Source organism: Nothobranchius furzeri, chromosome 12, assembly GCF_043380555.1.
Source record: "Nothobranchius furzeri strain GRZ-AD chromosome 12, NfurGRZ-RIMD1, whole genome shotgun sequence".
Lineage (NCBI taxonomy): Eukaryota > Metazoa > Chordata > Actinopteri > Cyprinodontiformes > Nothobranchiidae > Nothobranchius > Nothobranchius furzeri.
The window spans coordinates 23,963,930-23,989,019 of NC_091752.1; the positions used below are offsets into that span (position 1 = coordinate 23,963,930).

The 25,090-nt window shown below is 40.3% G+C and overlaps 1 protein-coding gene across 1 annotated transcript; it reads left to right on the forward strand.

The window, feature by feature from the left end:
- Nucleotides 1-206: 206 nt before the first annotated feature.
- On the forward strand, nucleotides 207-24,287 carry LOC107375590 (myoferlin). The gene is made up of 54 exons (XM_015944177.3): nucleotides 207-413; nucleotides 801-856; nucleotides 985-1,076; nucleotides 2,264-2,372; nucleotides 4,710-4,806; nucleotides 4,975-5,144; nucleotides 5,843-5,971; nucleotides 6,063-6,125; nucleotides 6,192-6,242; nucleotides 6,329-6,359; nucleotides 6,439-6,554; nucleotides 6,628-6,754; nucleotides 6,832-6,935; nucleotides 7,016-7,084; nucleotides 7,183-7,226; nucleotides 7,293-7,375; nucleotides 8,734-8,769; nucleotides 8,862-8,989; nucleotides 9,077-9,190; nucleotides 9,989-10,166; nucleotides 10,259-10,383; nucleotides 10,469-10,578; nucleotides 10,661-10,853; nucleotides 11,792-11,947; nucleotides 12,047-12,178; nucleotides 12,273-12,436; nucleotides 13,815-13,929; nucleotides 14,018-14,120; nucleotides 14,206-14,345; nucleotides 14,426-14,590; nucleotides 14,795-14,882; nucleotides 15,072-15,149; nucleotides 15,223-15,404; nucleotides 15,490-15,648; nucleotides 15,725-15,826; nucleotides 15,904-16,065; nucleotides 18,397-18,562; nucleotides 18,639-18,709; nucleotides 18,791-18,802; nucleotides 18,877-18,975; nucleotides 19,075-19,203; nucleotides 19,332-19,487; nucleotides 19,993-20,084; nucleotides 20,182-20,352; nucleotides 20,456-20,604; nucleotides 20,701-20,840; nucleotides 20,960-21,048; nucleotides 21,142-21,237; nucleotides 22,604-22,745; nucleotides 22,848-22,947; nucleotides 23,067-23,248; nucleotides 23,330-23,439; nucleotides 23,522-23,669; nucleotides 23,811-24,287. Exons 1-54 carry the CDS (start codon nucleotides 326-328, stop codon nucleotides 23,847-23,849), a joined length of 6,150 nt encoding a protein of 2,049 aa, XP_015799663.3. The 5' UTR covers nucleotides 207-325; the 3' UTR covers nucleotides 23,850-24,287.
- The last annotated feature ends 803 nt before the right edge of the window (nucleotides 24,288-25,090 follow it).

Below are 25,090 nucleotides of genomic sequence, written 5' to 3' on the forward strand. Positions count from 1 at the left end.
TGTTACACCATTTAAAATGTTTATTTGCAAAAATATTTTGATAGACTGGATGTTCGAAGCAGAGATAAATGTAAGTTTTGTATTTAGCTTTCAGTTTTGATATATAAATCCTGGATTTATTATTAATGAATTTCGTTTTAATTTTCAAGCAATTTGAGAGAAAAAAAAGAACCGTAATATTTTGTTAGCGCGCACAAAAAAAATTGCGTTTTAGAGGGCTGGCATTAGAGAGGCTGGCTTTACGTCAGTGATAAACTGCTTCCCGACGGATTATGAGAAGTTTCTCTTAACTAACGTTTAATGTATAACGTTTTACTTTCTCGCCATGCTGCGGGTCATTGTAGAGTCCGCCAGTGGGATACCTAAAAAGAAAATTGGAAACCCAGATCCAATCGCTACTGTTCTCTTCAGAGGTGAGAAATCTCATCAGTATAGCTGTATTTTTATATGTATTTTTCCCGATTAAGCATAAATTGTTTTTCTTTTCAGGAGTCTTGTTGGAAAACTAGATTATATTAACAATGTCGCCTTTCTTATTAGTTTTTAGACGTTCCTTAAACGTTGCATTCTGGTTTATGTATTTTCTTCGCCCCGTGGGCATTCGTTTATTATTCATTGTCAAAATGAAGAATACAAGGTCGTTCTGTGATTTTTTTATTTGCAATTGTATCTGCACAAAGTCTAAAACAGTTGATTCTGTGATTTAGGGGTTTGGTTTGCAGATTTTTTTATTTTTTAAACAAACAAAAAATGTATTATTTGAAAAAAATAGGAAATATTTAATTAGATTATGTGTTCAGGCGAGAAGAAGAAAACCAAAGCAATTGACAATGAACTGAACCCGGTTTGGAATGAAGTAAGTGAACCTTAATTCAATTCAAAATTTCAATTCAAAAATACTTTATTAATCCCAGAGGGAAGTTATTTTGAAACAACTAGTTTATCTTGAGGACACTTTCACAGCTTTTACTGTTTTCATCACAGGTCCTTGAATTTGACCTTAAAGGCGTTTCTCTAGATGCTTCTTCATTCATCAATGTCATCGTGAAGGACTACGAAACTATTGGAAAACACAAGTATGTGTTTGTCTCAAGAATTGCATTTCATAAATATACTGATCCAAAGGTGATGTCATCGTGATCTTTATTTAACCAGATGATGTGGTTAGGTTTGAGGACTCTCAGCTTTTGTCCCACTGTCTTCAACTTCCCTAGAGCCAAAAAAAAAAAAAGATTTAAATTATGCATCATCAGACAGAAAACATCAACCTACCTATCATGTCTATCTTTCAAGACAAAAGTGCTTATTTATTTATTTTTTACACCAAAATAATATAAGTGACATGCAGTAATTGTGATTTTTTGTAGCCAAGTAGCATGTTGAAACTTTACTGGATGGTGTATCTAATAGACTCACTGTGGCCATGTTAAGACCTGCAGGAGTAGAAAAAGGGGTGTGCTTTCTTGCTCGTATCTGCACCGCCACATTTACAGGAATGTTGCCTTAAATGGAAATAACTGCATGCTTTTTTATTCTCTTCATACCCAGACAAAAACAGCTTTGGTGTTAATTATTTATATATATATTAAAGGGAATAATGTTTCCAGCCTCTCTGTTAGGGAAATACTTGTGTGATTATGTTTGTTCCTCTGAAGCTCAGGGGAGGACAGCCTTTCCGAGTCGTCACCAAATGTAAACAATATAAATGACTGGTGGAGGAGGATTTATGTCTGCCTTTGCTCTTAGATGTTACTCTGTGAATCCTCTGAAGCTTGTGCTGGCGTGTCTTTGGCACAGCTAAACTCACTGCATCTCAGTTAGAGATGGATAAAAAACAGGGACAACACTTTGTTACTAAAAGCAGGCGTGGTTCATGACATCAAATTATAGCTCCAGATTTGGTTTTCAAATTCTGCAGCTCTCCTATTTTGGTTAATTTTGGAAACTACCCAGCGTGTGGCAATAATTTTGACTATTAATCATAGTTGCGTGATGCCTGACACAGTGACACTGTAGGTGTTGGTTTGATGCATAATGAACAGAAAGGGAAGTGGAATGTGTCCACCATAGTAACAAGCAAACGCAGTTACAAACACTGGTCTTTACTTCTTTACTTCGCTGTGGAAGCAAGTTGTTTTTGCTATTGTGCAAAAAAAAAAAAAAAAAGAACCATTGATTTTTTTCAGCTGGGGGGGGGGGGGGGTCATTTTGCTAATGCATGATCTTTTATTTTTGCTAAACACAAAATATGATTGCTTTTCAGGTTTATAGGTTCTGTACAAATCTCTCTGAAAGACCTGGTCAGTGGCCAGCTAAAGACTCTCCCTTCAAAGAATGTGCCTCTGCTCAGTGAGAAGCTACAGGCTATTGGGGTAAATGTGCAACTTTTAGACATTAACACCTTATCCTCGTTTTTGGGGTCGCTGCCCACATGCTCATTCCACGAATGCATGATTCTTACAAGTTGTACTTTGTTAGCAAAGGTGACTGATCATCAGTATCAGATTTGTTGCCATGAAGCATTGTTATACAGGCTGTTGTTAAAACAAATAGGTGTCTGATGTCTTCTTTCACAAAATAATATGTGAGGAAAGTTGGAAAGTGTCATTGGCAAAAAGTGAAATAACTGTGTAATTATTTTAAAAACATATCGACAGTTTAGCAAAAGAAGAAATGTAATAGTTTTTCAGTCACCTAATGTTAGTGTTTCTGTTTCTGTTCAGGTTTGGCTATTGGTCATTTTCTTAGAACTTTTTAACTTTATTTATTTAAAGGGGATACGTTATGCAAAACTCATCATTTGCAGACTTCTGAGCTGCCACATGGCTTTCTATTACATCTATAAACACGCCAAATGTAAAAAACAAACAAACAAAATAAAAACCACCCATTCGTTTTCTGCCAGTGTTTGGTTTTAGGAATAGACTATATGCCAGGCACCTCTGGTTTGAGACTTCCTGACTTTGTAGCCAGCTGAATAATTTCTGGGTCACCGTAACGTTAGTGTTCTCCGATCGCTTAGAAAATGCAGTAGAGAACACAAACCCACAACCTGGAAGTGATTCACCTGGCTAAAAAGTCAGGAAGCTTCAAGTTGGGGGTATGGCCTTTTTTTGTGGTGGGACAAATATGGAAATTAGCGCAAAACCACATCTCACATGCAAGAGAGAGGTGCTACTGCTGCTGGAGAAGTAGCAGCTCTACTCCGAGTCCCTCCCTGCTATCAGAACTTCTTAGCCTATAGCAGCCTGACTGGGTGAGCGTGGCCAGCTCCAGCTTGTTTTCTTGAAGTTACAGAGCCCTGAAATGGCTCATTCTGGAAGTTCCAAAAACTGCCAAGTATGTTGAAATCGCTTCACGTGAGAGGGATTTTGTGCAAAGAACATTATGAACATGTTTGGTATTGATCATAAAACTAGTAACTTGAGAAAAAAAGTCATAAATATATCCCTTAAGTGCAGGTGAAACTTTAATGTGTGTGTGTGTATATATATATATATATATATATATATATATATATATATATATATATATATCGTGTAAATGTTCATCACTTTCAGTAATTCAACTCCAAGGGTGAAAACTAATATTTGAGATCATAACATGCAAAGTGAGACATTTCAAGCCTTTATTTGCTATCATTTTGATGATTATGGCTCACTGCTGAGGTGCCCAAACCTGTTCCTGGAGGGGCACCAGCATGTTTTAGTTTTTTTCCCTGCTTCAACACTCCTGATTTCAGTCAGCATGCTTGTGTAGAGAATTAAATGTGTTGGAGCAGAGAAACAAGTCAAACGTGCTGGATACCTGCCTTTGGGCTCCAGGATTGGGCATCCCTGGCTTACATCTTATGAAAACCCCAAATTCAAAATCTCAAACAACTTGTGGAAAGGTTAAAAAAATCTAAGCTCAAAGTGTCACATTGTAATCAGCTAATAAATACAAAACAGCTGCAAAGGGTTGCTGAGTCTTTAGATGGTCTCTCAGTCAAAGCGGAATCTCTGAAATTATTGGACTTTTGCACCATAGTCACATTTTTTGAGTATGTCTTTCATTATCAAAGTCAATCTCCAAATTCCAATTAGTCTCCAGGGTTTTTGATATTTCTATTAAAATTAAGTTATTTATTCTGTTTCGTTGCTTATTACTTACTTCCTGTTTTTCAGTTCCTAGTCAGCACACCTGTCATTTACTGTAATCAGATTACTCTGCATTTTCCTCCTCTGCTTTTTTGTCAGAACTGTACTGATGTGCCAATCCTTGCTTGTAGTTTCAGTAGTCGCCTTAAACTAATTTGGTTTACTTTAGTTTATCTTTCATGAAAATGCCTCAGACTTCCTGCTTGCTTCCTCTTTCCATCCCTGCATTTGGGTCTTTTGTTTCCAACAGCCTGTCACAAAGACACAATTAGTTCCTATTTTTTAGTCCTACCCATTGACAAGACAAAGAATAGTGTTGTTTGGCAGACATAAAAAAGTACTTTAGCTACAAAAAAGATTAAAACTGATAAATCTAATTTTTTTCCATCTAATTTTTATAAAGACATAGCACCAAAGGCCTAAATAGTTAATTATTAAACTTAAAAACATTACAAAATTACAATAAAAGTCTGCTTGGAAAGTATAAAACAATAGCAGTGATTTAAAACTTTTGCACAGGACTGTACAAAGGAACAGCAATTGCTAACCAACGTTTTACGTATTCTTCAGGCTACTATTAATTTGGTCATTGGGTATGAACCTCCAACCAATATCAGTTCAAGGGTAAATGATCCAGCTCAAGAAGAAATGTCCCAGGCAGAGCCTGGTAAGTAGATTAAAGTAAAAACAAAGTACTCTATTTTAGGTATCTTGAATCAGTGTTGAGTGTTTGAATGTGTGTACAAATGGTACAGACATACCCCAGAGACCAAGTCAAAGCATAGTTTCAATGTTTATTCTGAGCATGTTTCTAATATTTGTGGATTTACCACAGAGGGCATTGAGGAAGCAGATGAGAGGGAGGAGGTCGTGGATGAAACAGAACAGGTTGGGAGTCCAGGAGTTCCCCTTTCACCAAACCAACCAGCCAAACCGAGCCTAAAGTCCCACCGTTTCAGCCGAAAGAGAGCCAGAGCCCTGCCCAATAAGCCTCAGGACTTCCAGGTTTTGTTTGAGTTTTATTACGCTTCCAGAATAACGACAAATACCAATTTAGAGGGAATTTAGATCGGCTGACAGCAGCTTCCATTAAATCAAATGTACTGTTAGGCTGGAGGGCTATAAAAACTTTTCATTTGATGTCCCAATTAAAGGTTGAATATGGAACAATTTAATTAAAAGCTATAAAATGTTACCTTCACGGGGCGTTTAGATGTGTGCAGAGTAAAGGTATATATTTTAATAAAAAATGATCAAATATTTATTTTGACGGGCATGACTCTGGGTTTATGTCTACATCTACCAGCCAATAGAGGCTGGCACTGTGGAAAATGGTGGACTCAGCAAGTCAACCTGCTGCTACTGAGTCCAGAAGGTGTCTTTATCCTTCTTGAAAGAGGAGCGACCATTAAAGATCTAAAACCCGAGTGAGTTTATGAGAAGCCTACAACAGATGGACCCAAATAAAAAATGTCACATATCAGCCGCAAACCGGGTATCCAGACGGCTGGAAACCTTGTTCTATTGTTGCAGCTACAACCTCCTCGCACTAGATGTCGCTTTGGTGTTTGTGTTCCATGTTCAACCTTTTATTCACACCATGCAAAGTCAATTATCAACCCCAAAAATCAATAACACTCTTTCATCAATTCTCCAACAAATTTGTTCTGTTTTCTCCAGCTGTCGTTGCTTGTTGTATTCAGATCCGTGTTCGTGTTATCGAGTGTCGTCAGCTCCCCGGCAACAACATCAAACCGGTGGTGAAAGTGAGCACGTGCGGACAGACAAACAGGACTAGAATTAGAAGAGGAAACAACCCATATTTTGACGAGGTTAAAATACCACATAAATACTCCTCAAGTTTCTAAAACACCTTGACGAACCTGTTAATCACTTTATCATCCTTTCTTTTTGGTATTTCAGATATTTTTCTACAACGTAAACATGCTTCCTTCCGAGCTTTTTGATGAAAGCATCAGCCTCCGAGTGAGTAAATGTCTGTTTTAATACCAGACCTAACCCCTTTCCCTCATTAAGTGCTTTTCCCCCCAGGTTTTTGACTCCTACTCCCTCAGAGCAGACAGTCTGATAGGAGAGTTCAAGGTTTTTCTCTTTTCTGTTATCTTTATATCTACATTTTTTGTTGCAATATTTCCAAGAGTTTATTCGCTTTTTTCTTTCATTCCTAGTTGGATGTTGGTTACATCTATGATGAATCTGGTCAGTCTCATCTTGTAAAATACTACAAATAAGTGACTTTCTCTGATCTATTTAAATAAATAGAATTTATTTTTTTAAGGTCATGCTATTTTGAGAAAATGGCTCCTGCTGAGTGACCTGGATGGTTCCAGCTCCGGGGGGAAAGGTTACCTAAAAGTCAGCATAATTATTGTGGGCACTGGAGATGAGCCACCGGTAAAAGTTTTTCCTTCTTTGATTTACAAATAAGATAAAATGAAGGATTAAAATGGTTTCCTTTTGGCTGCAGACTGAGAGGAGAGAGTTACGTGACGAGCAGGATGACATAGAGACTAACCTTTTGGTCCCAGCCGGGGTCACGATGCGATGGGCCACTCTGAGCCTTAAAGTTTACCGTGCCGAGGATATGCCACAGAGTAAAATACAAACATCTCCTCAGCTCTTTGTAGTTAATTACCTCAGAGACGGTTGTATTGATGGGTTTGTGTTGCAGTGGACGACGCCTTTGTTCAGATGGTCAAACACGTCTTTGGAGGGGATGGAGACAAGAAAAACTTGGTCGATCCGTACATGGAAGTCAGCTTCGCAGGGAAGAAGGTCTGTCATATCCTGCTGCTGTGAAAAGTTCTCGCTGCTTCAGCATAATTTTATGTTTTCCTTTTTAAATCATATTTCAGCTTTGCACCAAAATAATTGAGAAAAACGCAAACCCAGAATGGAATCAAGTCATCAGTCTCCAAGTCAAGGTAATGAAGATTTGGGTTGAAACTATCATTTAAGTTTAGATTCAAATAATAATAATAATAATTAAAAAAAAACCTCAGATCTTTTTGTGTGTTTGAAGTTTCCATCCATGTGTGACAGGATCAAGTTGACTATGTATGACTGGTAAGTGTTGATATTTATTCACGGATAACTTAGTTCATACTGAACACAACTGTTTACTTTCAAAAGGGATCGTCTATCCAGAGATGATGTCATAGGAACTACGTTTTTGAATCTGGGTAAACTCTCTCACTCCGGCGGGGAGACTGAAGGTAATCGTGTCATTTTTGCAATCCATCCATCCATCCATCCATCCATCCATCATTTATTTATAAAGCACATTTACAAACACTGCGTTTCAGCTGTCCAAAGTGCTGTACAGGAGGGCTGAAGACCACAAAAAAACTGTGGTGGGCCACTCTACAAAATAGTTAAGATAGGTGGAAAAGTATAACAATTTAGAGGTAAAAAGGGCCCAATTTGTACACATTGTAGAAAAAGAAAACAAGTACCTAGCAGTAGCTAATACATTTTAAATTAAATCAGTGGACATTAGGGCTGCACAATATATCGTTATGGATCAGCATGCGCAATATGCATATCACAAAGAACAGATGAATATCGCAATGAATGGTCAGCTGAACTGTTTGCTACACATAATGCATTCTGTCAAACAAACGAAAGCATGATGTTTTTTTTTAACGAATCAAATAGAGCTCTTCACCCTTTGGCCAATTAGGTGGGTTGGTTGGGTGCCCGCCCCCGAGGTGGACGGCACTTAATTTTGATGGTTAGTAAACACCTGAGTTAGCTTTGTTATGCTCTTTCTGCTAATTCTGCTTTTCCCGGGATCCACTGATTGACTTTTCTTGTTAATTTTATTTTTCCCTTTCCTCACATCTTTTGCTTTTCAGATTTTTCGGATTTTTTTTGTCTTTTAAAAATGTCTTTGTTTTTGATTATTTTTGTTCCTGAGTTAAGTTTTTATTTATCGCAAGTGATATCGTCATCGCAATGTTAATTACTGTTATCGAATATCGCTGGTTTTCCTAATATCGTGCAGCCCTAGTGGACATATTAACAAAACAATATAAAACTTTATTTTGAGATAAAAAGAAGATAAACCAGTAAGTGAGTCGTCAGCTGAGGTGATAGCAGTCAGAGATTAGTGAGTGATGCGGAGAGTTTGTTTCAGGGTCATTCGCAGAAGGCTTTGTTAAAGTAAAAGCGTCATTTGAAGTCAACCAGTGAGTTGGCAGCTCGAATGTGAGGTGGTAGGACGTTCCTAAGTTTTGGTGCAACATGGGAAAAGGCCTGTTCACCACGTGCTTTGTATGATGTTTTTGGAACGACCAGGAGCTTTTGGGCAGCAGAGCGTAGAGGCCGTGGCGGAATGTATTGAGTCAACAGATTACGGATGTATGATGGCCCCGAACCATTGAGTGCGTTAAAGGGTAATGTTAAGATCTTGAACATGATATGAAAGTGTACAGAGATCCAGTGTAGCCGGGCCAGAATAGGAGTGATATGACAGCGACAATCAGAGCCAGTTAGCATTCGTACTTGTCAAATTGTTTCACAACTAAAGTTTCAACATATTCTTGATTTTGTTTTCCCCCATCTGAAACAGACGTGCAGACTGAAACATCCAACAAAATCTCTGAATGTATGTACCACCTTTTTTGTATTTTTCAAGACTTGTGTTATCGTCTATCCTCACTTTAAAGGGGTTGAGATGTTTTAAACTGATTGTTACAGTGAGCTCTGCTGCAGCATCCATAGCGGGGTTCCTCCCAGCTTTTGGGCCTTGCTATGTCAACCTGTACGGAAGCCCAAGAGAGTTCACGGGTCTGCCGGACCCATATGAGATGCTTAACTTTGGAAACGTAAGTAAAATTGGATTAATTAAAAACTTATCAGTCGTGCATTTGGATCTACTCATTATATTTAACATTATGAGGATTTTTTTCCAGGGAGAAGGAGTTGCGTACAGAGGGAGGGTTCTTGTTGAGCTCTCTACTCAGCTGGATGAAAAGGCTGAAAAGAAAGTGGATGATATCTCAAACGATGACATTCTTGTTGCTCAGGTAAAGACAATATAGTGTTAGCTTGCTTTCTTTTAAATATTTTTTGTTATGAAAACGCGTTCTTTTTAATAATAAATTAGTTAATTTTAGAACAAATGTCAGGTGACTACAGATTACGTTGAACATTTCAAAGTAGCAATTTTGACGCCTAATCCTTGAACAGCAAGTTCATTGAGAACTAGTTTTTTTTTTACTTGTTAGGTTTGGATTGTGATCGGTCACTCTGAGTTTCACATACAGGATGAATGTGAAAATAGTCTTCTACCCCTATTTCCTATATGAGCCACCAATGGAAAATAGACAGGGAAATGCTTGCATCAGAAAAAGCCTCTATGTCACACTAAAAATTAGCATTCATCATGACGGACGGCGAAGGCTGTTGTTGCCTTGGCGGCTAGGAGAGAGCAGTGCACGCCTTGGCGAGTAGAAGCTAACCGTTAGCATTAGCAACTTCTCATCATGGCAGAACTCATTCAGGTTTGTGTTATTTGTGGAGATAAAATATCCACATTGCAGAGTTAATGGAGGCAGTGGAAGAGTTGTGCTGCTATTAGCCAATCAGAGGTGAGATTTTTGAATGTATTGAATAATAATGAGTAAAAATCCGAATTCTGCCGTTTTTCTACCCACCACTTCTCCAGCTGACATCTACTTTCTGAAACCAGAGTGCCAGGACTTTCTTTCCACAGAGAACAACTCAAAAGGCATTCATTTATACAAGAGACTTCCGAAAATATGTAGAAAAAATGAGTGACTGAGAGATTTAAACACATTCCCATCCTTTCTAAATGAATTTAGAGATACCAGCGGAGGCGGAAGTACTCTTTGTGCGCCGTTTTCCACAGCGCCTGCATGCTCCAGGAGTTGGGTGAGCCAATCCAGTTTGAGGTCAGTGTTGGTAACTACGGTAACAAGCTGGATTCCACCTGCAAGCCCCTGGCATCTACAACTCAGTACAGCTTTGCTGTGTTTGATGGTACGAAAACTGCTGTCTGAGTGTATCTAAGCATGAATACGCAACTGTAACCAGCACACATGTTTAAAGTAATTGTGTGGATTTACTAACAGGTAATTACTATTATTACCTACCCTGGGCTGACACTAAACCAGTGGTGATTGTGACTTCATACTGGGAGGACATCAGCCATCGTCTGGACTCTGTCAACGGTCTTCTCTTCATTGCTGACCATCTTGTGAGTCTTGTGGTGCAGTGTGTGTATTCATATCATAAATACACAAGTTATACATGGATGTGAATACATGAATGATTCATTCCAGGAGTCCAATCTTATTTCTCTGAAAACCGCCATGATGGCCAAGGTGTCTGAGGCACGTCTGCAAGAAATTTGGCTCAAACTCATCGACCGCTTGATTGAAGACTTGAGCCAGTGAGACATAATCCTAAACTAGACCTGTTATTTACACAATATACGGATGTTTTCTTTCAACTTTGTTGTTTTACTTTGGTAGTTTACAGCTGCCAGTACTGGATTGCCAGCCTAACGTTACAGTTCTGGATCTCCAAATTAAAAAACTGCGTGATGCTGCCGTAGAAAGCATCAGACAGATGGCTGGCAGCTTGAGAGAAGAAGCCACCGATGTGAAATCTACAGTTGTTGACATTGAAGAGTGCTTGGACAGAATCAAGCAGCTAGCCGAGGAGGTGTGTCAAGCACTTAAAGATAGTATTATGAGGGATGTTCGATATCAGCTTTTTTTTTTTACCAGTATCCGTTGTATGAAACGGTCTAACTCTTAAATCATGATTCCAATATAAACCGATAAGAATGTATGTGAGGTCACCCTGCATATAAAACAAAGAAAAATGTAATTATTTTAGGTACTGTAACTGTCATGGATTTTATCAATATGTGTATCAATAACCCATTTCCTATAGTGAAGAGAGAAGGAGACAATGAGCAGACAAGTCAAACAGTTATAACTGTGGCAAGATGCCGAAGCAAATGCCTCGAACATCTGTTCACAGACTTTATTTATAGAGAGGAAGATAAGAAAGGAGGAGTGAGGTCATTGTGTGAGAGAGGGAGTCAGTGTGTGTATGAATACAAGAATGTGTGTGTGTGTGTGTATATGAGCGGGACAAGAATGTGTGTGTGTGTGTGTGTGTGTGTGTGTGTGTGTGTATGTGAGCATGCAGAGAGGCATAGAGCAATACATTACATCCAGTTGATTGAGTCCATGATAAGAAATTAATAAACATAGATTTTTCCATAACAGTAACTAACATGACATATCTCCAATCATACATACTTAAACTTTTAGGTCCCATTGGATCCCATTTTTAGAGTCTTTGGTATGACCCAACTGGGATTTGAACCCCGGTCTCCCAGTCCCAAGGTGGAGCTGGTTAAACTTTATGTCAGATCTGTCATATTTTAATATTTGTGTGCACGGTGTGTAAAAGTTGTGTCATTAAAAGAGTAAAAGCTGGTACTGATCATTTCCCATATTACTTTTTAACGATAATGCCGGCCGATATTATTGACGGAACCATAATATCGCACATCCCTTAGTAGGATGTATTATAAAAAGATGTGATTGAAACTTGATCATGTATCTAAAGTCTTACGTCCCCTTCAGCCCCAGAACAGCATGCCAGACGTGATTATTTGGATGCTGAGAGGAGAGAAGCGAGTGGCGTACGCCCGAGTCCCAGCCCACCAGATCCTGTACTCTGATTTTAGCGAAAAGGCTTGTGGCAAACACTGCGGAAAGATTCAGACCATTTTCATGCAGGTGCAACAAAGATTATTATAGATTTGCTTATATTTAATAGATAATTTTGTAACTGCCATTCTAATTTGTGTATCTAAATAGTAAACTATTGTTTGGCAGTACCCTATGGACAAAAACAAAGGTGTGAAGATTCCCGTTCAGCTGCGCGTCAACATGTGGCTCGGTCTCTCTGTCCATGAGAAGAAGTTTAACACCTTCTCAGAGGGAAACTTCAGTGTGTACGCTGAAATGGTGAAACATCGGCCTTTTTCTAAAAATTCTTGTTCATAACCTTGACAATACAGCAGGTTTACAAGTAGTCACACCAATATTTACTTTTCTGCAGTATGAGAACCAGGCTCAGGTGTTTGGAAAGTGGGGAACCACCGGTCTTGTTGGTCGCCATAAGTTCTCAGATGTGACTGGAAAGGTGAAACTTAAACAGGAGCGCTTTCTGCCTCCGCGAGGATGGGATTGGGAGAGAGACTGGTTTGTTGACCCTGAGCGATGGTATGTATAAGAAACTGGCTAAAGCACATGTTCTCACATGGACCTTCCAGATTCTTGGCCTGCATTACAAGAGCAAACATCCTGTTATCGTTTTCTGCAAATGGACACGTTCTAGAATCCTGCTCATTCTTCAGCAAATAAGGAGGAAAAACCTTTAATAAACTGGATGCATTGAAAGGAACAGATAAATAACTTTTCTCATTCCATTACTAATAGAGGACAAGAGGGCAGAATAAGTATGAGGCCTAATTTTCTTTATATATAAATGAAATGTGAGGAAAGGTTGGGTTTTTAAGTGGTTCAACAAAAACAACACAATGGGTTTTCTTAAAATAGTCAGGCGTAGAAATGAAAATCAGCTTTCAAACACTCCTTTAGAAAAACTTTGAAAGACCTTCAGAAAGTCTGAAGTATTAATGTTCAAGACCCTATTTCAGAAATTCCAGGAAGCATCTTGACTCAAGGGATGATTAACTTTACTGCACTTGTATTTTCTCTAGTTTTGTTTCTTCCCCCTATTTTAATCAACTTGGACCTGCAGTGTAATACGGGTGCATTAGTTTGGTTCACAATAAAACTTATTTTAAACCATTTTTAAAGAACAAGTCACCCCCTACCAGAGTCTTACTCCACTCCCACTTCCTGTTTGAAAAATGCAACAAATGCTGTTGCCTGGCAGACCGCGAGAGCGGAGTCACTAACACACACACACACACACACACACACACACACACACACACACACACACACACACACACACACACACACACACACACACACACACACACACAGAGGCTCACAACCACATTGTGACATCATAATGTACCAGCTAATGTCATAGTGTACTTCATAGCCAATAGTGATGGCAGATTTAAATTCAAATGCAGTGTAGAGTTTTCATCAGAAGAGGGCGCAACACTGACAGTTTTAGCCAGAATATTTAAATTTTTACTAAGATGCACTAAATTGCTAAATGATTGACTACATGCGTGTACAGCACGATTATACACTCGTTTATTTAGTTTATCAGCAAAACAAGTAGATTTGTGGGTAACTTGCTCTTTAATGGGTTTGAAGCTCTTGTTGCAGTGATTTGTCAATAATTATCTCAAAATTTTAATAAATGACTGCTGATATAAGGTCTAGCATGAACTTAAACTATGCTCACAGTTACAGGAAATAAATTAGTACAGGAATTTAAGTAGAAGCCCATGTTTTGGTTTAATGAGGTCTCCTTTCTTCCCCTGACATTCTCCCACAGGCTCATGTAAATACTCTCAGAAGTCGTTCTGAGCTGGTCTGATCTGTTTATTGTGGTTTTTCATGGCTCACATCTGAGTCACGGAGATTCTCATGAACCTGATGGTGTTTTCCGCAGCTTGCTGACTGAAGCCGACGCAGGGCACACAGAGTTTATAGATGAAGTTTTTCAGAATGAAACCCGTTTTCCAGGAGGAGAGTGGAAGCCTGCTGCCGAGCCGTACACAGACGTGGTACGACCTTCTGAGTTTTTACCATCCCAGGAGTCCTTTAATGTTTTAAAACACCACAAACACATGATTGATTCCATGTGTTGTGTAGAATGGAGAAAAGGCTCAGAGCCCAGAAGACTTTGAGTGTCCACCTGGTTGGACCTGGGAGGATCAGTGGAGCTTTGACAGTGACAGAGCTGTGGATGAGAGAGGTAATACTGCACAAGCAGGCCCTGGAAATCTTTGAAATATCTAATCTGATTGTGTTTTGCGTTTATGTTCATCTTCTTATACCAGGCTGGGAATATGGAGTGACAATCCCTCCTGATGACAAACCCAAATCCTGGGTTGCAGCTGAGAAAATGTACCACAACCACCGCAGGAAGCGACTCAGAAGACCAAGGAGGAAGGTTTCTGATAAAACGTCTCTTGCTGAGGTGAGAAAAAAGCAAATGACATTAGGAATTGGTCTGAAACTTGTGAACACGACGCTTTATTCTCCTGATTTGCTCCGCAGAGAAAAGATCCCGGGGAAGGCTGGGAGTACTCCTCTCTGATTGGCTGGAAGTTTCACAGAAAGGAGCGCTCGTCCGACACGTTCCGGCGCCGGCGCTGGAGGAGGAAGATGGTCCCATCGGACCGCATCGGCGCTTCTGCCATTTTCAAACTTGAGGGAGCGTTGGTGAGTCTTTCTTAATGCCTCCCAAGTGACAAAAATGTGTTTAAATACACCCGCTGTCATGGCAACCAGTTATTTGATGCACTTTGAGTCACATCCTCTTTTCATTCTCCTGCATCCAACTGTTCCTGTAAAAGGTTGTTGCATTGATGAGGAAGTTCACTGTTGTTCTTCAGTTCTTTGTCTCAAAGCCTGTTTTGTTGACAGGGGGTCGATGTTGATGAGAAAGCCAGTAAAACGGATGCAGCCAAGCTATTTGGTGCCAACACACCCACTGTTTCCTGCCACTTTAGTCGTGAGTAGAGAGCTACAGCTCATTTCTGGTCATTGATGCTGATTAAAGACTTTTAAAACGCCACTTCCTGGCTGCTCATATCGCCAGATAACATTGTTTCTACAGCACCGAGTGTTGGTATATGCACGTGTGTTTTTGGGTGTCTCGTGCCGTTTTAGTAGCAAGTCTATCAAAGATTTCTTCCTCCAGGGTCTTATATTTACCATCTGAGGGTGTACGTCTATCAGGGGAGGAATCTCTGCGCCATGGACAAAGACAGTTTCTCAGGTAAACACAAAGTGAGATTATAATCCTACAACAATAAAAGCACCAGATGTAATGGCACCCTTGTTCCATCCAGATCCCTACGCCCACGTGTCGTTCCTGCACATCAGTAAAACTACGGAAATCATAAAAACCACTCTGAACCCCACATGGGACCAAACTCTCATTTTTGAGGACATTGAAGTCTTTGGAGACCCACAGACCCTTGCACACAACCCCCCAGATGTAGTCTTGGAGATTTATGACTACGATCAAGTGGTGTGTTACTTGGTTATTCTGCCAGCTTGTTCACAGGTATGACTTAACCTTAAATAAACTAAGACTTTGATGACTCCTTGGTTAGGGTAAAGATGAGCCCATGGGGCGCTGTGTGTGCCCCCCTGTGGTAAAACTCAACCCTAGTGTGGCGGTCAGTCCAAAGCTGCTGTGGTTCCCAGTAACGAAAAAAGGTTGCAGTGCTGGAGAGGTGCTTCTAGCTGCAGAACTTCTATTGAAGGACAAGGTACCGGAAAGTTTGAATATTATTTATTTTTTGTTTGTTTTGCTCTATGAAGAGTATAATTCTATTCATCGTGCAGGGGATGGACGAGAATCTCCCTCTGGTGCCTCCTCGACGGGGGGAGAAACTCTACATGGTTCCTCAGGGAATCAGACCAGTGGTGCAGCTAACTGTGATCGAGGTACGCTCTAAAATGAATCAGTTCCTCTGTCGTCACCCTTCAGTTTTCCACTTTATACAGTGATCCTCTTGTCACAGGTGTTGACTTGGGGTCTCAGGAACATGAAGACCTTCCAGCTGGCCACCGTGTCCTCCCCCAGTTTGATAGTGGAGTGTGGTGGTGAGATTGTTCAAACTGCTGTCATCAAAAACTTCAAAAAGAATCCCAACTTTCCTGGATCTGTGCTTCTCCTCAAAGTGGTATCTATTACTGGGGTTTAGACACACCCTGTCATATGTTTGATTCTTTCTGTGTCATATTGCTCGAATAGTTTTTAATCTACTAGTCAAAGCTGGGGTTCTTAGCGTGATGTAATCGGAAAAGAGGAGGAGGAGATGATGACATTGAAACAGCTAAAGCTCCTCCCCTGCTTCTCCTCACCTTCTCGAATGAACTAAAAGTCACACCTCATACCGCACACTAATAGTTTTGTAGTGCTAATGGACAAGTGATGTACTGTTTTTGGTATGTTCCTGCTCAGACACACCTGAATCTAACTGCTGAAGTATCTCCTCAGCCTTTTCTGCAGGGTTCTGCAGGATCACTCTTTAATCAAATTTGCAATGTTCAAGCAGGGAAACATCTAAAACCTGCAGGAATCTGACACTGATCACTTAGCTTCCATACACAGAAGATAAATCCCTTTTCATTCTCCTCCCTCCTTTTCCACAGTAAGATTTAAGTTTACAAACTGACATTAATTCAACACAGGTGACAGCTGAATTAGCATTCAAGCTAGTTTGGTGTGATTGTTGATAGGAGCATCAGTGCATAGACATGAATACGTAGATGCCCCACAGGGTGCTGGAGAGCCCTTTTTTGTACTAGTGATTTAAATTTTTATTTATTTTGTCTAATTATGTTTATATTTTAATTATAATGCCATACCATGTGTCTGATTTTGTGAAAAAAAAAAACATAATGAAACATGTTTTTTAGTTGGGTAAGTAACTTCCTCAGTAGAAATAATTGCACTGGGGGGTGAATGGAGACCCATCCAAGATGGTGGCCGGCCAGTACAGCAGCTCCAATAGGGAGCCTAAGTCACTTCCATCATGGGTCCCCGGAAGAACGAAAAAATGAATGCAAGTCAACGGGGCTAAAAACGTTAGTTTCTAATCCGCTTTGCCTTACGCCCTGGATCACACATATGTTGTACTTCAATTTAAATGTAAAGTAATGATGGGTGTTTCGACTACGCCTGTCACGTACTTTGAGATTTATTAGCTTGTAAAAGTTTGTAATTAGCGTGACTACAAACTAGAAATCGGCACGTCGCGTATGTGACTTCACCACAATCTCCTCTCCCCAAAGTAGCTGCTACTTACCAAATGACCGGATTTATGGTGGTTCTTTCCTGCCGTTGGAACTTTGCTGAACTTACATCCTTTTTCCCTCAGTTTTCTCCGTGTCTGGTTCGATGACGTCACTTTCGTGAAGCGCATTTGTAGTCCTGAACTTATTTTCACACAAAACCTAAAATATCTTTAAAATTCACGGACATCATATGTGGAATTCCATGACACAAAACAAGCGGAATTAGAAACTAACGTTTTTAGCCCCGTTGACTTGCATTCATTTATTCGTTCTTCCGGGGACCCGTGATGCGGAAGTGACTTAGGCTCCCTATTGATCAACACTCTTGGGTCACATAAATGATTGGTTTTGCTGTAGATGCACGAGGAGGGGGCTTAGGGGAAATATAAACTATAAAAGATTACATACTTTGTATCATAGAACAGTGTCAGATGGTCACATTTAAGCATTTTTTTAATGTTGCTTACATGTTTTAAACTTTGTACCCCAGCTTTAAGACGTTTAATGATGAAATATAGGTATGTGTATTGACATTAAACAACCTAAATAAGTATGCAGGTGAACTGGACTTCTTTGGTTGGGAATGGTTGTTTTGATTAGCTGGAGGACATTGTGGCCTAGATGGAATTAGGTTCAGAGCTGCATTATAGGTGCTGGAACGGTGAAACCAGAGGCCTCCTCCTCTGTTTAATGTCCTTGTCTTTCAGGAACTTTGGTGTCCACTTACACCTGAAGGACAAGGGACACACGTTTGAAGATGACAAAGTACACATTCTGGACAGAGAAGATAGATGTTTTGAGAGAGGAGTAAAGGAAGCCATCTAAGTAAAACGGGAAAAACTGACATTAAACAGAGGAGGAGGTCTCAGGTTTCACCTTTCCAGCCTTTATAATGCAGCTCTGAACATAATTCCCAAACAGTTTGGATCTAGGTCGCACCTTCCTGCATTTAATGAAAACAACCACACACAATTGGGGCTAACAATAGCAGCGACTCCTCGGGGGTAGGGAGGAGGTGTACAGGTAGTTTCAGCTAATTCAGTAACAACAGACAGCTACGGTTTAAGCTTGGCCGTCCCGTATTCCAGTCAGAATTAACAACGCTCCTCAGAGGAGAAGTGACACATCTTCAAAAGCCCAAAGAAGTCCAGTTGCCTTCATTCAAACCTCTTTGAAGACCCAAATTAGTAAAATAACTTGTCATCTTTTAACAGCTCCTTCCCAAGGAGGAGATGTACACTCCTCCCGTTGTGCTGAAGGTAATCGACCACAGACCCTTTGGCAGGAAACCAGTAGTAGGGCAGTGCACCATCGACTGCTTGGAGCAATTTCGTTGTGACCCCTATCGCCCTAGCAGTGATGTCTGCATGTCAGCCAGAGGTATGTACGTATACTCAGCATCTCACACGCCCTTAGCTACAGCCGATCCAGTTTGTTCTTCTGTTCCTTTTTGTAGTGACCGTGATGAATTCTGTCCCGAGAGATGTTGTCATAGACATGGAGTCAGGAGTCATTGTGAAACCTGAGGTAAATACGTTTGGGGGTAAAATTCCTTACATCACTTTCTTTCTGTATTAATACATTTTTCCTTTTTCTCTAACTTTGCAGATTCAAGCAAAGGTAAACATTTCGCCTGTTTAAGATTTATTGTTCAGACACATGTCAGAATTTCCTTTATTTATTTTTTTGATCAGGAGGAGGACACAGTAGACTGGTGGAGTAAGTTCTACGCCTCTGTCGGAAACCAGGAAAAATGCGGGCCTTACCTGAAAAAGGGTTACGACACGTTAGAGGTGAGAAGCTTCACTAATCAGACCAAACAGGGCGACTTGTTCTGTGTTCCTGCTGCTTTTGGTGACTGTCCCTCTGAGCTGGGCTGTTGCGGTTTGCAGGTTTATGATTGTGAGTTAGAAGCGGTGGAAAAGTTCCAGGGGCTGACTGATTTCTGCAGCACTTTCAAGCTCCATCGAGGAAAAACTGAAGATGAGGAAGAAGATCCCTCAGTGGTGGGAGAGTTCAAGGTACTGAAAAATGACTGTTAGTCTTAAACACTGAATTTCAACATCTCTTATGAATCGTTTAACTTATTCTGTTTGGCATTTTTATTTCAACTTAGTAACTGAGAGATTTCATCCATGTTTTTTTTCAGGGCTCATTCAAGATTTACCCTCTTTCTGATGACCCAGAGGTACCGCCTCCACCCCGTCAGTTCAGAGAGCTTCCTGAGAGAGGACCGCAAGCTTGCCTGATCAGAATATATGTGGTGCGCTGTATCGACCTGCAGCCTAAGGACACAAATGGCATGGTGTGTTTCTTATTGCACGAAAATAACAACAACAACAAGTTCCAACCTTGCAGATGGGATACTAGACAGTTTGGACTTGCTTTTACCGCCAAATGTCTGTTAGTGAAACCCAAAGCGAAGCTTTTCTCCTTGCTGTGCTGTAGTTTTTTAACACCATAATCTAACTGCTGAAATGTCTCATCAGCCTTCATTAGTGTCTATAGTAGTGACTAAATCAAGCAAATCATCTGCATTCATGATCTAAAACGTGCAGGAAATGTGCTGGAAGCAGACAACAGGGACTGGCCCGCTACTCTGAAGTTGCAAATGCAATATTCTGGCCAAAAAGGGTGGTGGGGTCTGAGTAACACTTCATTAACCCTGTAAAGGGTCATTTAAGCACATACTGGAACAAGAAGATGACTAAAAAATATGAAAATTTGCATAGTATGCTTTTATTAAGTGACGGGGATGCTGATGTTTCTGAATCCAAGAAGCTTAACTTTGTATTTTCTCCACTCTTTAGTGTGATCCATACATAAAGATTTCACTTGGAAAGAAAGCTCTGGATGACCGGGATAACTACAAACCAAACACCCTGAATCCGGAATTCGGAAGGTGACGTGGTGATTTCTGATCTCTGTGTTATTCCTGTGACTTTCAACAAGGCAGAAAGGAAACTTGATGTGAATTTTTCTTTTATTTTTACATCCAGGATGTTTGAGCTGTCCTGCTTCCTGCCTCAAGACAAGGATCTGAAGATTTCCGTGTACGACTACGACTTACTGAGCAGAGATGAAAAGGTTGGTGAGACGGTCATCGATTTGGAAAACCGGCTCCTGTCCCGTTTCAGATCCTGCTGTGGTCTACCACAAACATACTGTGTGTAAGTTTAGTTTCATTCAAGCTGAATTTCTGTAGTTTGGACTTATTTATGTGTTGCTTTTATGATCAAGCCTATGAAGTTCCTTTAATTTCCTTTTTAACAGGTCAGGGATTAATCAGTGGAGACATCAGCTGAAACCTTCCCAGATTCTCCAGAATGTGGCTAAAGAAAGGGATGTTCCTCCTCCACAGATAGAAGAGGATGGCTGCTCACTAATCTTTTCAGGAAAACAATACAACCTGCAGGAGTTTGGTATGTTTACTGTCCTGCTTCTTTTAAGATTCTCACAGACTTACTGCTATGAGACTTCTTCTTGGTTTAAGTATTAACCTGCAGTGTTTCTCACAGAGACAAAACCTGTGACTAACCCACACTTGGGACCAGCCAGGGAGAGGCTGGCCCTTCATATTCTCAGAAAACAGGGTTTGGTACCAGAGCATGTTGAGACCAGAACCCTGCATAGCTCTCATCAACCAAATCTGTCCCAGGTACAAATGAATCACTGCGATGAACCGTTGTGTTTAAATCCAGATGTAATCTGGCACTTTATGATTATTGCAGAGGTTAAAAGAAATGATCTGACAGTAATTATTTTTTACAAATTCAGGGGAAAATTCAAATGTGGGTCGATATTTTCCCCAAGAGTCTCGGCCTGCCTGGGCCTCCATGTGTGATCGCTCCTAGGAAAGCCAAGAAGTAAGCAAGTGTTCACATTTGGATCATGTGTAACTTTTTCTTCTCAAAATAATTTGAACATTAAAACGTGTTGTAACTGTACACCTGAAACAGGTATTTCCTTCGAGCCGTCGTTTGGAACACAACTGATGTCATTCTGGATGAAACCAGCATTACTGGAGAAAACATGAGCGACATTTATGTCAAAGGGTATATCACGTGATTAATCCTCAAAATCTGGGGTTCGTCGTGGTGCACCATCGAGTGTTCAGCAGACTCTGTAGGAGCTGCTAATCACTTGTGTTACAAATGTTTAGTGTTCAAGCAGGAAAATGTCTTAAAAGGGCAGGAAACGGGCACGTGTGATGGTTGCTAATGCTACAACAGGCTAAAACGATGTAGCATAAGGTTCCATGCAGGTTGAGTTAGCATTAAAGCTAGGCTGGTGTGCCTGTGCTAAGCTGACTGAGGCCCAATTCCAATACTTGCACTACGGTCTTCTGTGAAGTGCACTTGGAGAAAGTGCGCAGTAAGGTTACTAGTGCTTGTACACGAGTATGCCGAACTGTGATTGGGGGGGGGGGGGGGGGGGGGGGGCATCGCGTCATCGACTGACGTGTTGCTGTTTGTGCTACTAAAAAAAAATCTTTATTAACAACTTTCAAACAAACAAACAATTATTTGACAAAATGTACAATCATTGCTGCCCACATTAAAACTCAGAGTATGAATAAATATTATTAATTGTCCTGAAATGAACTCCTTTTGTTTGAAAATACATATTTTTAGAAAAGGCACTGAGCTATTGCTCCTTTTTCTCAAAATTCCCATGCAGCAATGGATTGTGGGTAATATACCTTTCGCCGAAGTCCACATCAATGCGGACTTGGGCGAAGTGCAGATCAAGGGTGCAAAGGGGGCGTGGTCAACTTCAGCACTTGAGAATCGACACACCCTAGCACCCGCACCTCTGGACGGGAACGTACAGTTGAAGGGCGCAAGGGTGGAAGTATTGGGATTGGGCCAAAATCAGCGTGTTATCCTGCAATGCATGCTGGGAACTGGGGCACATTCTGATTGACTGACAGCTCCCCCCAGTGGGTACACAACACTATGGGTCACGGCTACTGAATTCTAGGCCTCGAGGGCCGGTATCCAGCACGTTTTAGTGATTTCCCTGCTCCCAACACTCTTGATTCAATGGTAGAATGACCTGTGCAGCAGCTCATCAGGCTTTGCAGAAGCCTGTTAATCACCTACTAATTGAAATCAGGTGTGTTGAAGCAGGGTTAAAACCAAAGCGGGCTCGATACCAGCCGCTTGAGGCCTGGAATTCAATAGCCGTGCTATAGGTCTCCACTCTAGGCTCACTGAAATGATTCGCTTAGCTGTAGAGGCCGACAGAGGGACTCGGGGGAAGAACGTTTATCCACTTTGTATCATAGAACAGGGTCAGATAGTCACATTTAAGCATTTTTAAGTTACTTGAAAATATTTTTACTACATACCCCAGCATTAAGCAGTACTTTAACTTGGCCGTGTTTATATTATGATAGCATCTCATCTGAATATTTAGTTGGATGCCAGGAATGGAGGAGGACAAGCAGAAGACAGATGTCCATTACAGATCCCTGGATGGAGATGGGAATTTCAACTGGAGGTTTGTCTTTGGATTTGACTACCTGCCTGCAGAACAGTTGTGTGTCGCCTCGAGAAAAGTAAGTCACGCATCAAGAATACAGCATTAAACGAAGGCTGGTTGTTTTGATTTATGTGTACATGGACACCATGATGGACATGAACTGCTCGTGTTTCTGCAGGAACATTTTTGGAATCTGGACAAAACAGAATTCAGGTTTCCTCCTAAACTGATCGTCCAGATTTGGGACAATGACAAATTCTCACTTGATGACTACTTAGGTGAAGTTAAGGTTTTATTAAAGTCTGTGTAATAAGAAAACAGCAGAAAAATGTTGCTGAATAGATCTACCATGATGCAGAAAACACATTTACATTTTGGTCATGTTGTTTTGTTGCAGGGTCAATTGAGCTTGACCTCCTCAACCTGGTTCCTCCTGCCAAAACCCCAGAGAAGTGCAGCTTGAAGATGCAGTTGGGGTTGACTGGATCTGCCTCCACCAAAAACTCCCTCTTCAGCCAGAAGTCTGTGCGAGGCTGGTGGCCGTGTCTAACTGAGCAAGACGGGAAACCCACGCTTGGTGTATGTTTGTTTTTTCATACACCTTCATGTTGACTTTTGTTTTCACTCTGGGTAACGTGTTGGATCATTTCATTTGTGCAGGGCAAGGTAGAAATGACACTGGAGATTGTGGAAGAGAAAGAAATGCAGGAGAGACCTGCTGGGAAAGGCAGGCACGAGCCAAACATGAATCCCAAACTGGACCCACCCAAGTGAGAAGTTGCTTCTTTTACGCAATATTTTAGTGAATTCACACAGTGAGTCAAACTGTTCTAATGGTTTTTTTTTCAACAGCCGTCCTGACACATCATTTTTCTGGTTTACAAACCCTTGCAAAACCATGAAGTTCATCGTGTGGCGCAGGTTCAAGTGGGTTTTCATCGGAGTGATTCTTCTTCTGCTGGTTATCCTGTTCCTTGGGATCTTGTTCTATTCACTTCCTGTACGACTTTTAATAAATAAATTACATTCATAAAAACTATGATCAAAATTTCTGTAAAACTCTCTGTGCTCCTATTTTAATTGTTTAGTTAGTAAAGTTGTTTTATCCCAGTAATACAGAGGTCTGTTCTGTCATTCACAGAATTACATCTCCATGAAGATTGTGAAGCCTTTTTCCTGAAAGGCGTCAACAAGGAACAGAAAGCCTTCCTGCAGCAGAACCTACAGCCCTGTTCTCAGTTATTACCATGGCTATTACCCATTACAACTAAACAATAAATCAAATAATCAGCACGCTTTGACATGCAAATTTCTTATACAGCTAATTCAAAATGGTGTTTGTTATGCAGATTTTTTTTTACTATATAAATAGTAACACGTTAAGGTTTTTAGTAGCAAAAATTGTTATTGTGATTGACATTCCCTAAAGTTCTAAAAACTAACTTTAGTGAAACTCTACAGTCCACTCTCAGTGATTTGGAGACATCGTCAATGACATATGTTTTTTTTTTACTGAATAAACATGTCATTTTATGAGAACAATTTCATTCTGCTTTCATAAAAATATAAAAAAATTCTGTTATGAAGGCCTATCACTTATTAAACTATTCTGTGTTTATTTTTTGCTTGTTTGTTGATTGAAATTCACCCGATTGACCAAATTAGGAATGGAGATCACATAAAAGTAATATGACTTGTTGGTGGCAACAAACTCTTGTCTAAAAGGGACAGGTTTTATTTATGCCAAGTGATGGAAACATGAAAACTCAACGCTTCACACTTTTGAGAAAAGTGATCTTTTTCTGCTCTCTGGCGGACAAAAGCTGTTACTACAGCATTCGCTTTAAGCTAAATAAGATGTAACTGATTAGCACATCTTGTACGTTCTTTCAAAGTAAAACCACATTTAAATTTCTGTTTTTTAAAATTGGTGTCGCTAACAGCATAATTAGTCTAGATAATGAGAAAGCCAGAACGTCTTCACTTATACAAACTACAACTTAAGTCAATAAATGTATCTTAATTGTCTGTGTTAAGAGTAAATCAGCCAGCTAAAACAGGAACTATCAGCAGCTAGCCAAGCACAACAGACTTCACAGATCATTCTCCCAACACGGCAAAAATTTGTCCACTGTAGATGTAGAAGATTTTTTCCACCCATCTATTTCATATACTCGCTTGTCTACTCAGGGTCCGGGGAGGGGTGGGGGTGGGGGTGGCTGGTGCCTGTCTCCAGCAATCTCTGGGCAAACAGGAAGGGTGGGCCGGGTATACCCTGGACAGCCAGTCCAACATATTCAGTTAAATGTGAAATCTAAACAGAATGTTAAATCCAAATCTATGTGTTAGGTCTAAATGTAAATGTAAATCTAAATGTTCAATCTAAATCTTAAAAATAAATCTAAATGTAAAAGTTAAAGC

What these genes read in the sequence shown, in the direction of transcription:
- LOC107375590 (XM_015944177.3), top strand. Translation starts at nt 326, where the DNA reads ATGCTGCGGGTCATTGTAGAGTCCGCCAGTGGGATACCTAAAAAGAAA. An exon ending in AGATGCTTAACTTTGGAAAC is followed by an intron (nt 8,990 to 9,076) that starts GTAAGTAAAATT and finishes ATTTTTTTCCAG; the next exon opens with GGAGAAGGAGTTGCGTACAG. An exon ending in GGACAAAGACAGTTTCTCAG is followed by an intron (nt 15,150 to 15,222) that starts GTAAACACAAAG and finishes TGTTCCATCCAG; the next exon opens with ATCCCTACGCCCACGTGTCG.